Source organism: Periophthalmus magnuspinnatus, chromosome 22, assembly GCF_009829125.3.
Source record: "Periophthalmus magnuspinnatus isolate fPerMag1 chromosome 22, fPerMag1.2.pri, whole genome shotgun sequence".
Taxonomy (NCBI): domain Eukaryota; kingdom Metazoa; phylum Chordata; class Actinopteri; order Gobiiformes; family Gobiidae; genus Periophthalmus; species Periophthalmus magnuspinnatus.
The window spans coordinates 10,217,896-10,231,196 of NC_047147.1; the positions used below are offsets into that span (position 1 = coordinate 10,217,896).

Sequence of the window (13,301 nt, forward strand, 5' to 3'; positions counted from 1 at the left end):
AGAAGAGAGAGAAAGCGCTTCTGACGTCAAAACTGGTTTGGGTGTGAACAAGGCATCCTAGTCAGAGCCAGCTGCTTGAAAGTCCACAAAACTGGAACAATGGGTTCAGTAATAATTATTGAGTTTAATTACATTTTTATATAACAAAATACAATCATCTGAAAACATTACAGAGAACACAAAGCAAGAATACCAGAGCAATTAGTAGGAATTACACATAAATGAATCTTACTTTATGCAAACAGTTCAAGTGCTGATGGGCTTATTGGGAAATCCTGTTAAAATAAGAACTTTGCATGTGTGTCAGTGTATATACAGACACACACACACTTCACTTAGCTTGAGTCATTATCAGCTTGCATTTCATCCAGTTAGCCATCCAAGTGTCCAGATGGTCAGAAAAGCTGCTTCAATGCCTTCCTCTCTTTCTCTCTCCCTGCTACGCATTCTCTTTTGGAAAAAAAAGGTTATGCCAGCAATTGACTAGTGCCAAACAGGAGTGGGGTAGACGGATTGGGTGTCGGGTGAATTTAACAGCAAGAGAAAGCTGAATTGAGATCAGTTAAACGTCCCTGTTCTGTCCCTTACCATTTTCCACTCAGTAGATATATTGAAGCAGCTCATTCAAATTAAATGACAAAATTTTAAGTGTGACCCCATCTCTGAGTACAAAAGTGCCAGCAGGCCAACTGCCCGGTGTCTGCTCAGATGGAGGGCACTTCTCCAGCATTCTCAATTTAAGTGAATAGACATAGTGTGGTTTTGTTTATCACTCTGTAAATAGTCTCAAAAGCTGAAAAGGGTACATTATTGTCTCAACAAGTGGGTCTGGGACAGTTTTATTGGTCTGCCTCTCCATTTCTCAGAATAGTAGGCTATCTAGAGCTAAGCAGACCACTTTGTATTGTTGGTATTCACCAGTATAAACAAGTTTCCTAACTTGAGTAGGAATTGTCCTTCAGTAGCCATATTTGTCATTTAGGTGTGTGCGACCATCTCCAGTCTGACCTACAGGAAATAAAAGAACAGAATTTATTGACAAAATCTATACAAAGGACCAGTGGACAAAAAGGTGATAGTAGTATGATCAAGTATATGGTCAAATTGTGAGAGCATTTCAATTTTTTCAGCTCATAAGAAACCATGCAATCTCATGATTAGAGCAACCATTTCATTCTAGCTGTTTGTTTTTATTATCTGCTGTACAAATGAATCAGAAAACATAGTTTGCGTCACATTAATTAAAGCAAATGTCTCGATCTATAATGAGAATTCCCAAATATGCCTTACCTACAGGAGGCACCCACACACAATAATCAGGGTCATCATCTGGATATTTTCCCCCAGTGAGTGGTACAGGAGGCTAAAAGTAAACAGAAAAAATGAATAGATACAATAAAATAACTTATGGTATATACTGATTGAACATGCAGGCTCTCACCCTGCTTGGGCCAATGACTTTCTTCTTCTTTTTGGGAATGGACTCAGCTGCTGTTTCACTACTGTCATCAGGCTTGGACCCTATGAAAGACATACCTGATCAGCATTGTGATTTAACAGAAAGATTAATGTGTATAATGGTCCAGGTTATATTTTTCTAGTAACACATTCTAGGCTTAAAAACCTGAGCATATTGGGTCTGAGGATGTTTCCTTGTTGATGGGACTTTTATTGACCTTCTTCACTGCTTCTGTCAGACCGGCTCCTTTCTTTGCTTTTGGACTGTTCTCTGAAGAAATATAAATACAGGCTCTAGATAAGAACGAGTCTCTTGTATCTGCCATAGAAAGACGTTGATGTGCGCATCTGCCGCCCTCTAGTGGAGCTATTGAGAATACATTTTACACCGTATTATTGTCTTCCATTTCTGTCACCTTTTAGTCTAGTCTTTGGTCTCCCTTCCTCTTTTTCTTCTTGCACCATTTCCTCTGCCACTGATCTTCTGGTCTCCTCCTCTGTTTTAGGTTCAGCAATATTTACACAGACATCGTCATCAATGTCCTCCATTTTGTGCTTGTTTTCCTCATCTTCCTCCTCCTCCTCTTCCTCTCCATCTGGAGGCAGCTCTTTCATATTGAAGAGCGCTGCGGGTAGATTAGGACGCTTTGGGGGTAATTTCTGAAGACATGCAAAAACAAACAGAGTAAATAAACACAGAACAGTATTGAGATGTTAGCTTGAACAATTGTTCTTACCCCAATTGTACCAGTCTTGAGCTTGAATTTACTGCCACCCTTCATCGCCCCAAAAAGTGGAAGGGTTTTTTTAGACTTTTCTGGCTCGGAGCTACTGCTGCCATGTAAAATAAACAAAAACATAACATTATTGAATAAAATAAAATGGAAAAACATTTGTATTTTAATTTGTATACCTTGGCAAGAGTGACGGTAACTGTACAGGACGTGTAAGTTCAACCAGTTTTTTAAGTCTCTGAGCTTCTTTCCTCAGATCAGCAACATGAACATGGAGTTTCCTGCGCTCAACACCATCCATTGCTGCCTCGCTCCGTACAGCCGTCATGAAAGCATCCAGAGGATCCTCAGTAGAAGACCCAGAAGAGTCTGACAGTTGTGGTTAGATAGATAAATAGTTAGATAGAGAAGATACTGGATATAGATGAAATATACAGTAAACAAAAAAAAATCTGTTGAAGACTAACCTTTCCTTCCAGAATCAAGCTTTTTCTGAGTGACTTCTAACTCCTTTTCCACCTCTGCTAGTTTAGCCACCTGCATGAGCCCAAGACATAAACATATACACATACTATTACATATTGTGCTGATGTAATTCAATTCCTTATAATCTGTGTCATCTTACATTTTACGTTACATGTCATTACAAATGATTAAGCATCCAAACATAGGTTCATCGCAACTAAAGTTTCACCCACCAGAGATTCAAAGGTCTCGGCCCGGTCTTCTATCTTCCCTGCTTTTTTCATCCTCTCCTGTCTCTTTCGTTCCACTGTGCCGGTTCTGTCAAGGAAAGTATCATCATCACTGTCATAGTAGTCCTCATCCTCCCAATTCTTCTTCTTGCGCTTCCGAGACACTAGACATGACAAAAAGGGGTCCCATTGTAACCTGTGATCTTAAGGAAATAGTTTAGCCATGTTTCTTGGCCTTGATGTCCCACCTGCCTCCTGGCGCAGCAGGCCTCGCGCCTCCAGCATTCGACATGCCTCCAGGCAACACTGAACTGTCACCTCCTTCTTCTTCCCTGTGTTGGTCACCTCAGCCACTAGCTGCCTTCCCTTGGCATCATCCACCGGTAATCTGACAAAAAGAAATATTAGTGTCACTTAACAGTGTTATGTTAACACTGTGCTCAACAAATACATGGGTTTTAAATGTTCTTGTATCTTACTTGATTCTGCAAAGCCATGTTCCTGAACCTTTCTCTTCATACTCAAACTCTAGCTCCTCTCCTGTGACAAAATTGAAATAATTAGATAGTACATTAAAAGTAATTATTAGACAAAGATAATACAGTTATGAGTGTCAAACCTTCTCTGTCGTAAAATCCCTGGAGTGTTTTCTTTGGATCTTTGAGATAGGCTGCTTCCTGGTCTTCTTGAAATTCTGTTGAGAAGGGGTTCTCCTCGTTTTCATCCTCAGCGACTGCATCATCAGCTGAAAGAGAAATCCATAGATACCGAAGAAAAAATACAGATAAATATTTCAATAGTCATGATGAAGTACATTTTAATGGCATTACGACTCACCCATTCCCCATGAGCAGCCTGAATCCTCATTTGACTTTTTGCTCTGGTTCTTCTTGTCTTCCCCATTCTCTTCTTTCTCCTCCTCCTCATCATCATCAGAACCTGCACCCATCATCCTTTTCTCCAGTTCTTCTCTCTGCTTTCGGGCGCGTTCCTTCAGCTCTGTTACAGTAAATTCAGACTCCTCCTCCTCATCAGACTCTGGACCCTGCAAATAGTGTAGATCAGTAGGATGGGAGATGACAATGAATACACTGAATGAATACATTGATTCAGTTGGCCAACAATATGGTGCCGGTACAGTAAACCAAAGTAGTATTTAATGTGCTTAGCTCATTATAAATGTGTAAGAAACTCTAAGAGGATCCAAGTAAACTATAGACCATAGCTAGTACTCTCTAGACTATAGAGTAGTGGTTCAGTAGTATCAACAGTGTGTTTTGTGCTTGGGGGCACCAAAGAATGAAAAAAAAGGTTCGTTTAGTTAGGAGATAATCTCCATTTCACTGAGGTCCTAAAGTAAGAAAAAAACAAACAAAATACAAATCAAACAAATATAGTCCTTGCATCCCAGTGAACATTATAACATATAATACTACTTCTGTATCTTACCTGTAAAATAAAAAGCCTTGTACTCCCACCAAACTTCAACACATGTCCCACTTTTAGCCTAATGTAGGTCTTTGGTGGGATCTTGTTCTTGTTCACAACGGTTCCGTGTGTGCTGCCCAGGTCTTGAACGTAGAAGCCCCTCTCCTCGCCCACTGAGCCCGTTTCACCGGACTCTCCTCGGTACTGGATGATGGCGTGGTATCGGGAAATGGACGGATGCTCCAAAGACACATCACATATTGGTAAACGTCCGACAACGAAGAAACTCTTGTCTTTAAGCGGTATCGTGTTTAAAATCGCACCGTTTTTAAGGATTTCTATAGAGTATGGGATATCTGGAGCGTTACAACCCCAACTCGGTTCTGTGTAAGGGAGAGGGGGGAATTTACCAGGTGGGGGACCTTTAGGAAGCACTTTAGATTTAACTTCGTGTTTTGTTTTGATAGATTCCGTCTTATTTGGATCATTCGTGTCCTTTGTCCTTTCTTTTTGTGTCTCCGTACTGGGTATAGTTTGAGCATCTGCAGTTCCATCTTTTTTGCCCTCCTTGACAAAGCCTGGCTCAGATGCTGGCGTCTTGTTTGGAGGAGTGACAGCAGCGCGCTTGGTAGACAGAGAAGGTGCTGCAAAAAGAGCCGGCTTTTTAAATGGTTCATCCGACTCTACCTCGACTTTAGACGCATTTTCGGTTTCGGGTTTTTCATCCTGTTCTGTATCCGTGGGCTCAGATGTGTCCATTTTAGGGTTTATTTCTTCACTTGTGTTTTCCACACGCTGCTCAGACGATGGGGAAGCGGCCATGTTTATTTGGTACGTCAGTCAAATTGGACCGTGTTGTTCTATTATTTAAATGTTTTCAAGATAGAATATTGAGTTATACAACTCTGCAAATAAAGTTACTTAATACTACATAATTACTTTAATCGCGCACAAATGTTAATATGTAAATTGATAGGTATATAAGTATTATTTTCATTGTGTAGGAACACAACATACCGCTTGTGCTTACCGGACCTCTGCATTGCAGGAACAGGAAATTTTTATGCGCTCAAACTTGCTTTTTATCTCCCAAAACAAAAAAAATATTTACATCATATTACAACACATAGCCATCTTCCTCAAACTGCAAGCTACTTATTAACTTAAAACCTTGCACATCGATATTTTTTACTTCCAATTAGTGGTGTAAATGCTTTAGTATCGAGAATAAGAGCTGCAAAGGTAACATGACGGTGCACGCTATGGATATAAATAATTGTGTGATTGCGTAATCTTTTGATGGTTGATCAGCGATGGTTGGTACAGCACCAAACGTCTTAACTACTCGCATCCTTTCTTAAACCTTACAGTTGTCCCTGTGTTCATCATGATGCGTTACTGGGGTGAGATTCCGGGTCCTGCGGGGGCTCCACCGAGCCGCAGCTCCTTTGACCTGCTCCAACGCGAGTTTCGCTCTGTGGAGATGCAAGACCCTCCTCTACACCAGCCGTCCGCTCAGCGGCCGCGTCCCACCACCATGCTAGACATCCCCTCTGAGCCCTGCAGCCTCACCATCCACACAGTGCAGCTCTGTCAACACACGCGACGCCTACGGGGACTTTTAGCTTTAGCTCAAACTCAGGCTCAGGGTCAAACTTCTGCCTCCTCTGAAGGAAGGTTAGAGGAGACAGACACCAACCTACCTCTGCGAGCACCCACTCCTCCTGCTATGCCAGATGACCTGCTGCCTGTGGACAGTAAAGCTCCCCAACAGCCCTTCAACCTCCGGCACAGTGACCCTGAAAGCGACTTCTACAAGTGAGTAAATCGGAGCACTGATGTCCAGGTTCACCGCAACAAATATAAAACACATGATTTGCTGTATTGGAAGTCTCATAACATATGTGATTTAATTAAATTAACACATATTTCACCCTCCATAAATAATTTTTCAGGGGCAAAGGTGAGCCTGTCTTAGAGCTGAGCTGGCCGTCCTGCAGACAGCTCCTGTATCAGTCCGTGGCCACAGTCCTGGCCCACGCAGGCTTTGAGTCGGCACAGGAGAGTGTGCTGGAGACACTCACTGACCTGGTTCATGAACACTACCTCAAGCTCACTCAACTGCTGCGAGTAGCAGTGGACAGAGAGGCTCGACTGGGCGCCACTGCTTTCCCTGATGTGATGGAGCAAGTCTTTCATGAAGTGGGAATTGGCAGTGTGCTCGCACTGCAGCGTTTCTGGCAAGTGCGGATAAAGGACTATCACAGCTACATGCTACAGGTGAGAAACTGGTGTGAGATTTTTCTACTCTGACAAATATGTATATTGGGTTGTTATGTTTGGACATACAGTGGCTGTTATTAGCTTAAATGCCTTTACTCCTTTATATAACCATTTTATGATGGTTAAGACACAAGCATCACAGTACAGAGCTTTCCCTATTTTATGTTTATTTCCTATCTTCAGATCTACTTTGTACTGATACATTGCATCTCTTTCACCTTTCACTACTTTCCCCTTCAGTTGAGTAAAGATTTGTCTGATGAGTATGAGCGTCTAGTAAACCCAGAGAAAGCTCAGGAGGACTCCAAACCTCCCAGGATCAAGGAGGAGCCTATGAGTGACATCTCGTTCCCTGTTAGCGAGGAGCCTGAGGCCGACTTGGCGTCTGGAGACCAGGCTCTGCCCATGGGAGTGCTGGGACCACATGGAGAGAGACTCACGTCAGGCTTAGACAGTGACCAGTCTCCTCACACCTCAGGTAAAATTTAATTTATTATAGATCTTTTTCACTTTAAGGCACTATGAGAAAAATAGTAGTAGTTTGTCTTTTAAAAGAACTTTTCTTTATTATTATACGTTTAGAAATGATCATCTCATTCTTTGGTAATCAATGTGAAAAATCAAACATCCTGACTTTCTGTCGATGTTTAACATTTTCAGTTCAGTTGTCCTTTGAATGTGTTTTGTTGAAGTTTAATCGAACAAAATGAATTTTATTTATTTTTCTTTCTTTCAAACAAGGTGGGGGAGGCGCCAACAACTCTCCGCTGTGGCCCCAAGTAAAAATAGAGCCTCATGACGGTGATGACGGCCAAGGCTCAAGTCATCACCATCACCATAGTGTCCTAGGAGGAGATGTGTTTGAAGAGGGTGGTCCCATGTCCACTATAAGTGAATCTGGGGGTGGCATGCCTCCATCTCCAGCAGGCGCTGCATCAGATGGGAGCTATGGATCACAATCACCAGACTCTCTCATGGGAGCATCTCCTGTCTTCAACCAGAGGCCCAGGAAACGCAGGAAGATGTAATACTATGTTTTCTATAAAATACATTATTTTCATGGACCTAGAGATCAGTGATGCACAGCCAGGAAGTGCTGGACTTAAAGTAGTGGCCAACTTCTTTAGAATGTTACTTTTGTTGTGTTAGAAGTATATTTAAGATGTCAAAGTTGTTTTACTGAAATGCCCAAGTAAAAAAAGATCTTACAGTTATTATATGCTGTCTAAACTTGTCCTAAGTAAGACATTAAATTCACACTTAATGTTACCCATGTTAGCAATAGGAGCAAAAACATAGATTGATAGAAAAGTAAGAGTAAAATTACAGAAATGTGCAAAACTATTTCTGAAACAATGATGTGTTGCTGTAAGTATTATGATTTGACACCAAATATTCAAGCCAAACATGGCTAAAAACAGAACGATCACTCCATCCAATATTTGCTCTGCCTCTGAGTGACCATCTGTTTCTAATCACTCATCTTTCATTCATGTTTTACTGCTCTTTCCTGAGAGGCTCTAGTCACAGGCCTAATCTGAGTGACTGTCGGTCTTGGGTTGGAAACACTGCAGGACAGAGACAGAGATGTAACACCTATGAACTACCATTCTATTCTTGTAATATTTAGCGACTGTTTTCAGATCCACATAACAGGTGTGCTAATAATTTTAGCTACAGTATTTGGCACGACAAACAATGAAGCACAATGATAAGTCTTTTGTACTATTTTCGCATTCATTTCTAATCAACCCAAAATTTCCCATGAATACTAAGTGTGGCAATTTGTATTAATTCATTGTATTGCCTGAAGAATAAAATCCCTTTTCATGTTTCTTGCGGCTTGATTTCAGCTGTTGAGTTATTTGTAGAAAGTAAAAAGCTCTTTCAATTAGCTTAATGAATCTTAGAACAGGGGAAATAAAAAGATTTAGGCTCAAATTGTTTTGTTGAGCAAGCTAATAAGTCACTAAACGGCTTGTTTTCTCCAGCTATTAACTTTGTGTTTTTTCAAATACCAATTAGCGCCAGTGCAATTTATTCATATAGAAATCCCTAACCCAGTTCTTATGATGATATATTTGTGTTGTGTTTTTTCCAAGCGCAGTTCACATGAAACACACTACTAACACAACCACCTGTCAACCTGAAGCCGCCGCACCAAATAGCATCTGTTTCAGTAATGAGACAAAGCCATGAATGCAACACCAGAGGCAATTATAGGCTGGTTGTCTGCTTCACCAAGGCAACATCAATCCAGGCTTAATGGCAAATTAATCTCGGCATGCATAGTTTTGCATACACAATGAGGAGCAGGTCTTTTCTTGAATGCATGTGATTTCTTTTTGTGCATGACTATCACATTCTCACAATTAGGCAGGTAATTGGCTGCGTACACAACAAAGTGCCAATGGGGTCATGTTTTCTGAATAGTCTTTTACCTGCATTTATGGTTGATTTGTGTGTTATAGGCACTGCCCATATAGAATAATGTTTGTTTCTTACTTGCAAAATGTATTACTGCCTACCTCCATTTTATATTTAGGTAAATAGAGGTACTGTACTGTACTTCAGTGGTTAACCATGTACCTATCGAGATGGCTTGCCTGGAATGTTGCAAATTATGGCATTAAACTGGTCCATCTTGCATTTCTTCCAGTTACAGGTGTTCTTTTTTGCTCAAAAATACCTTGAAAAACATGCATTCTTCTATTAGTAAGAGTGAGCTCTCACCTCCACAGATCTACCAGTAGCTTGGCCTCATGTTGTCTCCCAGAATGTAGATGTAATGTCATAATGTGGAATATTCCAGAAAGCTTCACGGAAAGGTGATAACAGTGGCTTCGCAGGTAAATATGTTGTCCTGGGCTGGAGTTTGTGGTTTGAGCAGAACATGTCAACAGTGTATGATATTGAGAATGTTTTCTACTAAACTGCTACTAAACAACCACTCTTTGTCCCTAAACATCATCTTTCTAATGTTGTTCCCCTACTGTATGACTTCTTTGCAGTCTTTGGGGTTTCCCCTTGAGCTCATTTTTACCTGCACAAGGCAGCTGCTCAGGGGAATACAGGCCGTTTTAAGGTAGTTTGTTAACTTGTCAAAACTGTGCCCTAAGGAGGTTCAGCAAAGGTAGTAGTACTGATTGGTGAGATGCAGGTGGTGTGGTCACATTGGCTTGTGTACTTTGTAAATACCCTGGGATCAAGATGGTGAGACCAGCAATGATGTAGAGTGGACAGCACTGAACACACACATCAGAGTCAAATGAATATTAAATGTTTTATCAGTTTAGTTGTGTCTAGATTAACAGCATGGCTATTGTAGCGTTCTGGTGTCATTTCTAGTGTGATTATAACTGTATTGTAACTGCTACTGTAACCCACACCAAAACAACCACAGTCTCAACTCAGCAGAGCCGGTCTCCAAACTGACAAGTATCTGACGAATGGAACCTTGACATAAAACTCATCGGCCACTCACCTGGCTCCATCCCCTGCATCCTTCTTCATCAGAGATGGAAGAAAATTGATCACTTAATTGTCAAAATTTGATGTCAAAGAGCACTGAGCAAGCAATATCTGTTGTAGATAAGTTTCTGAAAAACTTCAAGTAAGACTGTAAATAAGAGTGGAGTGTCCTGAGTGAATGTATGGCAACTCTAACCTTGTAAGGAAAGGTTTGAGTTGCCAAGTACAGAAGAAAAGTGAAAAGGATATTTGTGAACCAGGTTATTTGATATAAGTGAAGAGGAAATGGATAAGTTTTAACAAGTTTGACAGCTAGAGAAGATTAAAGATATACTCTAACTTTTCTGGCCCCTTGCTAGATATTTTGCATTACATGGAATCTCCCACAGTATGAAATTAAATGTATTTCTTGCATTTATTCAATAACAGATGTTTATATTGCTAAGGAAACACCTTTGAAAACATGCATCTTAGCACATGGAGACATAGTGTATCTTTAATTGTTAAGAGAACAGCTGAAAGGAGAGGAAGACTTAGACCTATTTGTACACGGTCAATGTGCAGCTTTAACATTGATGGTGTCCCTATATTAAGCAACTGTAAACTCCAAAACAATCAAAAATATTGATCTGCTGTGCAAATTTAATGAATGCAATAAGTGAAAGCATGATCCAATTATATTTGCCCTGTGACAATGTGACCTCATCAGTTTGTAAACAGCTGCTGAGCTGATGCACAGGGGAGAATAGGTGTAATTACAAAAATGTCAAGATGTTTTTGAGCGGGCTCTAGTATGAACCAGAGCAGAGGGAGCACTGGAATAATGGGACCCAACAAATGATTAATTACCTCTCTATGTGCCCCTCCGTTCATTGAGCACCGAGTTTAATCTCTTCAGCCTTAGTTGAGAGTTTGTGAGCAGAATAAAAATGTGTTTAATCTTTACACAATAGAAGCTGCTTCAGGGTCATACAATTTTCTATTTGTACAATTACAAAACACAAAAGCAATTCCAAACTAGTGTCAGTAGAATTCAATAAGTAATGAATACAAAACAAGATATGAGCAGAAAAATGTGGCTTCATTCACACGTGATATTTATTTTGAACACAATGTGCCTGCTTGTCTGCTGCTACAGTTGGGGACAGGGACGTCTCACTACACATCAGAGATGAGGGTGTGATTGTCTGGATCAATCAATGGGCATTTTCAGTTATGGCTGTTCTACGGATAATGTAGAATGGATTGAGACCACACTACATCCAATATTCTCTTGGACAGGGGGCACGTTGGACTGCATGTAAAAACATAAATCTATTTTTCACTTCTTTTTTCTCTACCCAATTTAACCATACCGCCTCTAATCTTTGTCAGCCAGAGATGGAATTAATACAGAAGTCTTATATAATATTCCTACCACCACTCCACTAGTCACATCCAACCTGTATGATACTGTACTTTTTTTCTAAACATGTATTCAAGTCTCCACTGGAGGGCAGTGTTTCACTGTTTCATAAACAATGCCATTCTTTTCAGATGGGAGATTAAGTATTCTATGTTTACCAAAAAGTCATAGGCACTCCCTGGGCTTGTGAGCCAGACAAGAGTTTAGGGATTAAAATGGCTATGCTACCAAATCTGTACCTTTCCAAATCTTAATTATAATAGTAATTTTCTGCTAAGTTTCTGAGATTTCATTTCCAGTGACATAAGACTATGCGCAAACCAATAATTAAATGAAAGAGTTAAGCATAAGTCAAGATTCCCACATCACATAGTTGAGGTGTATTTGTTTTGCTGAAAGGTGCTCCCACACATCACTTTATCCTGATATCTTAATTGCTTGTCGTGGCAGCAGTGGGTTGTTGAGGAAAGTGGTTTTCTCACATCTGTCTTGTTGCCGGTGGAGAGGATAGAATAACCAATTAGGGATTCTGCATGTAGCCAGGAGCCAGCAGACAAAAATAGCATGACCATTTCTCATTCCAAGTCACCAAAATTGATACGGCCTTGGATAATGTACATTCACATCAGTCCTTCAGAGCACTTTAGATGATGGTTTTAATTTGGTAAAAGAGTCCCCATATATTTCATACTGTACTGTGGATGTTCTTATTCAGTAAAATGAATCTGATTTGAATGTGCTTTTTGTATTAGAGGTTGTTCTTTAAAAAATGGTAGTTTACGCAAAGCATTGCAGCAGTACATTATAATTGTATTAAAAGTACAAATAATAATTTCAACCTCAGTGATCAGCTTCAGAGTTAAGCACAAAACAGTGAATGTTGATTTCGTAGGACAAAGATTTATCTTAAATCTTTAAATCTTAAATCTGTCTGCTACTTTCTTGCTTTGGGCTGTCACAGCAAAACAAACTCAATGTGATTCGTTAGACTTTTACGTCAGATGCCCTTTCCATCACAGCTATGTACTGGACTGGAGAAAGCAACATAAGTGCTTTGCCCAGGGGCACAAATAGACAAGACATGTTGGAGAATTTTCCATTGCACAGCTGAACCAAGGACACCTCCATCTCTCGCCTTTATAACATTTCTTCATGAATAGGTGGGGTGACCTGCGTCATCCCAGGTTATATAATACACCGAACAATGGGAGCATGGTCAGACTTGAATGGACAATACAAGTACATGTCTCTGTAATCCCTCAGTCGTCCAGGTCTCATCCATAGTAAAAGCCAAAGTTAAATCAACTGGACCAAAAGTTGTAGGAGTGAACTCCTGTATACAAAAATAGTTTGTTGTTAGATATCCAGAGTTGTCTCTCTCCATATAACATATCCTTGAGAGACAATCTTGTATTAGAGTGGTTTGAGGTGAGAAACAGCCCTTAGGACAAAAGAGAGTCCCTCCTTTGTGCCCTGCAGCATCATAATCAACAGCCAGGGGGAGCCCTGTAGACACAACAGGCTTTCATTCATCTAAGCCTCACTGTCACTATTAGAGGTGAGTTTTGTGCCACCTGCTTTGAATCCTGATAGCTTAGCCCCATTATTACACTAAACATGCTTCTGTAAAATGAGTATTTAAAATGAGCCACTAATAAAATGCCATCAAGTTAGAGCAAATGATCACTGAATCAAAGCGTTTCATATTTTGCTAAAGCATGCGTTTAGTATTGACTATAAATTCTACAATGAAAAGCCCATTACAGTGCATAGCCGTGAAAGCCTCCTCTGAAGTGCACTTGTTACACTTGTGCAGTAGCAGCAGCA

The 13,301-nt window shown here is 40.4% G+C and overlaps 2 protein-coding genes across 4 annotated transcripts; one reads left to right on the forward strand and one right to left on the reverse strand.

Annotated features, from left to right (window-relative positions):
* Positions 1–104: 104 nt before the first annotated feature.
* slc4a1ap (solute carrier family 4 member 1 adaptor protein) lies at positions 105–5,162 on the reverse strand. Of its 2 annotated transcripts, none has more exons than XM_033988303.2 (14): positions 4,337–5,162; positions 3,725–3,932; positions 3,507–3,632; positions 3,367–3,427; positions 3,136–3,275; positions 2,891–3,051; positions 2,660–2,729; positions 2,372–2,561; positions 2,196–2,292; positions 1,875–2,118; positions 1,625–1,729; positions 1,442–1,521; positions 1,291–1,363; positions 105–1,008 (listed from the first exon to the last, which is right to left on the reverse strand). In XM_033988303.2, exons 1-14 carry the CDS (start codon positions 5,135–5,137, stop codon positions 959–961), a joined length of 2,406 nt encoding a protein of 801 aa, XP_033844194.1. In that variant the 5' UTR covers positions 5,138–5,162; the 3' UTR covers positions 105–958. The 2 variants fall into 2 exon arrangements, with proteins under 2 accessions (XP_033844194.1, XP_033844195.1); XM_033988304.2 differs by having other exon boundaries at positions 2,196–2,289; positions 4,337–5,142.
* Positions 5,132–8,416, forward strand: supt7l (SPT7 like, STAGA complex subunit gamma). 2 transcript variants are annotated; one of them, XM_055231042.1, is made up of 5 exons: positions 5,132–5,146; positions 5,686–6,133; positions 6,271–6,595; positions 6,839–7,076; positions 7,340–8,416. In XM_055231042.1, the coding sequence occupies exons 2-5, from the start codon at positions 5,703–5,705 to the stop codon at positions 7,624–7,626; spliced, it is 1,281 nt and encodes a 426-aa protein (XP_055087017.1). In that variant the 5' UTR covers positions 5,132–5,146; positions 5,686–5,702; the 3' UTR covers positions 7,627–8,416. The 2 variants fall into 2 exon arrangements, with proteins under 2 accessions (XP_055087017.1, XP_033844667.1); XM_033988776.2 differs by lacking the exon at positions 5,132–5,146 and adding an exon at positions 5,411–5,557.
* Positions 8,417–13,301: the final 4,885 nt, after the last annotated feature.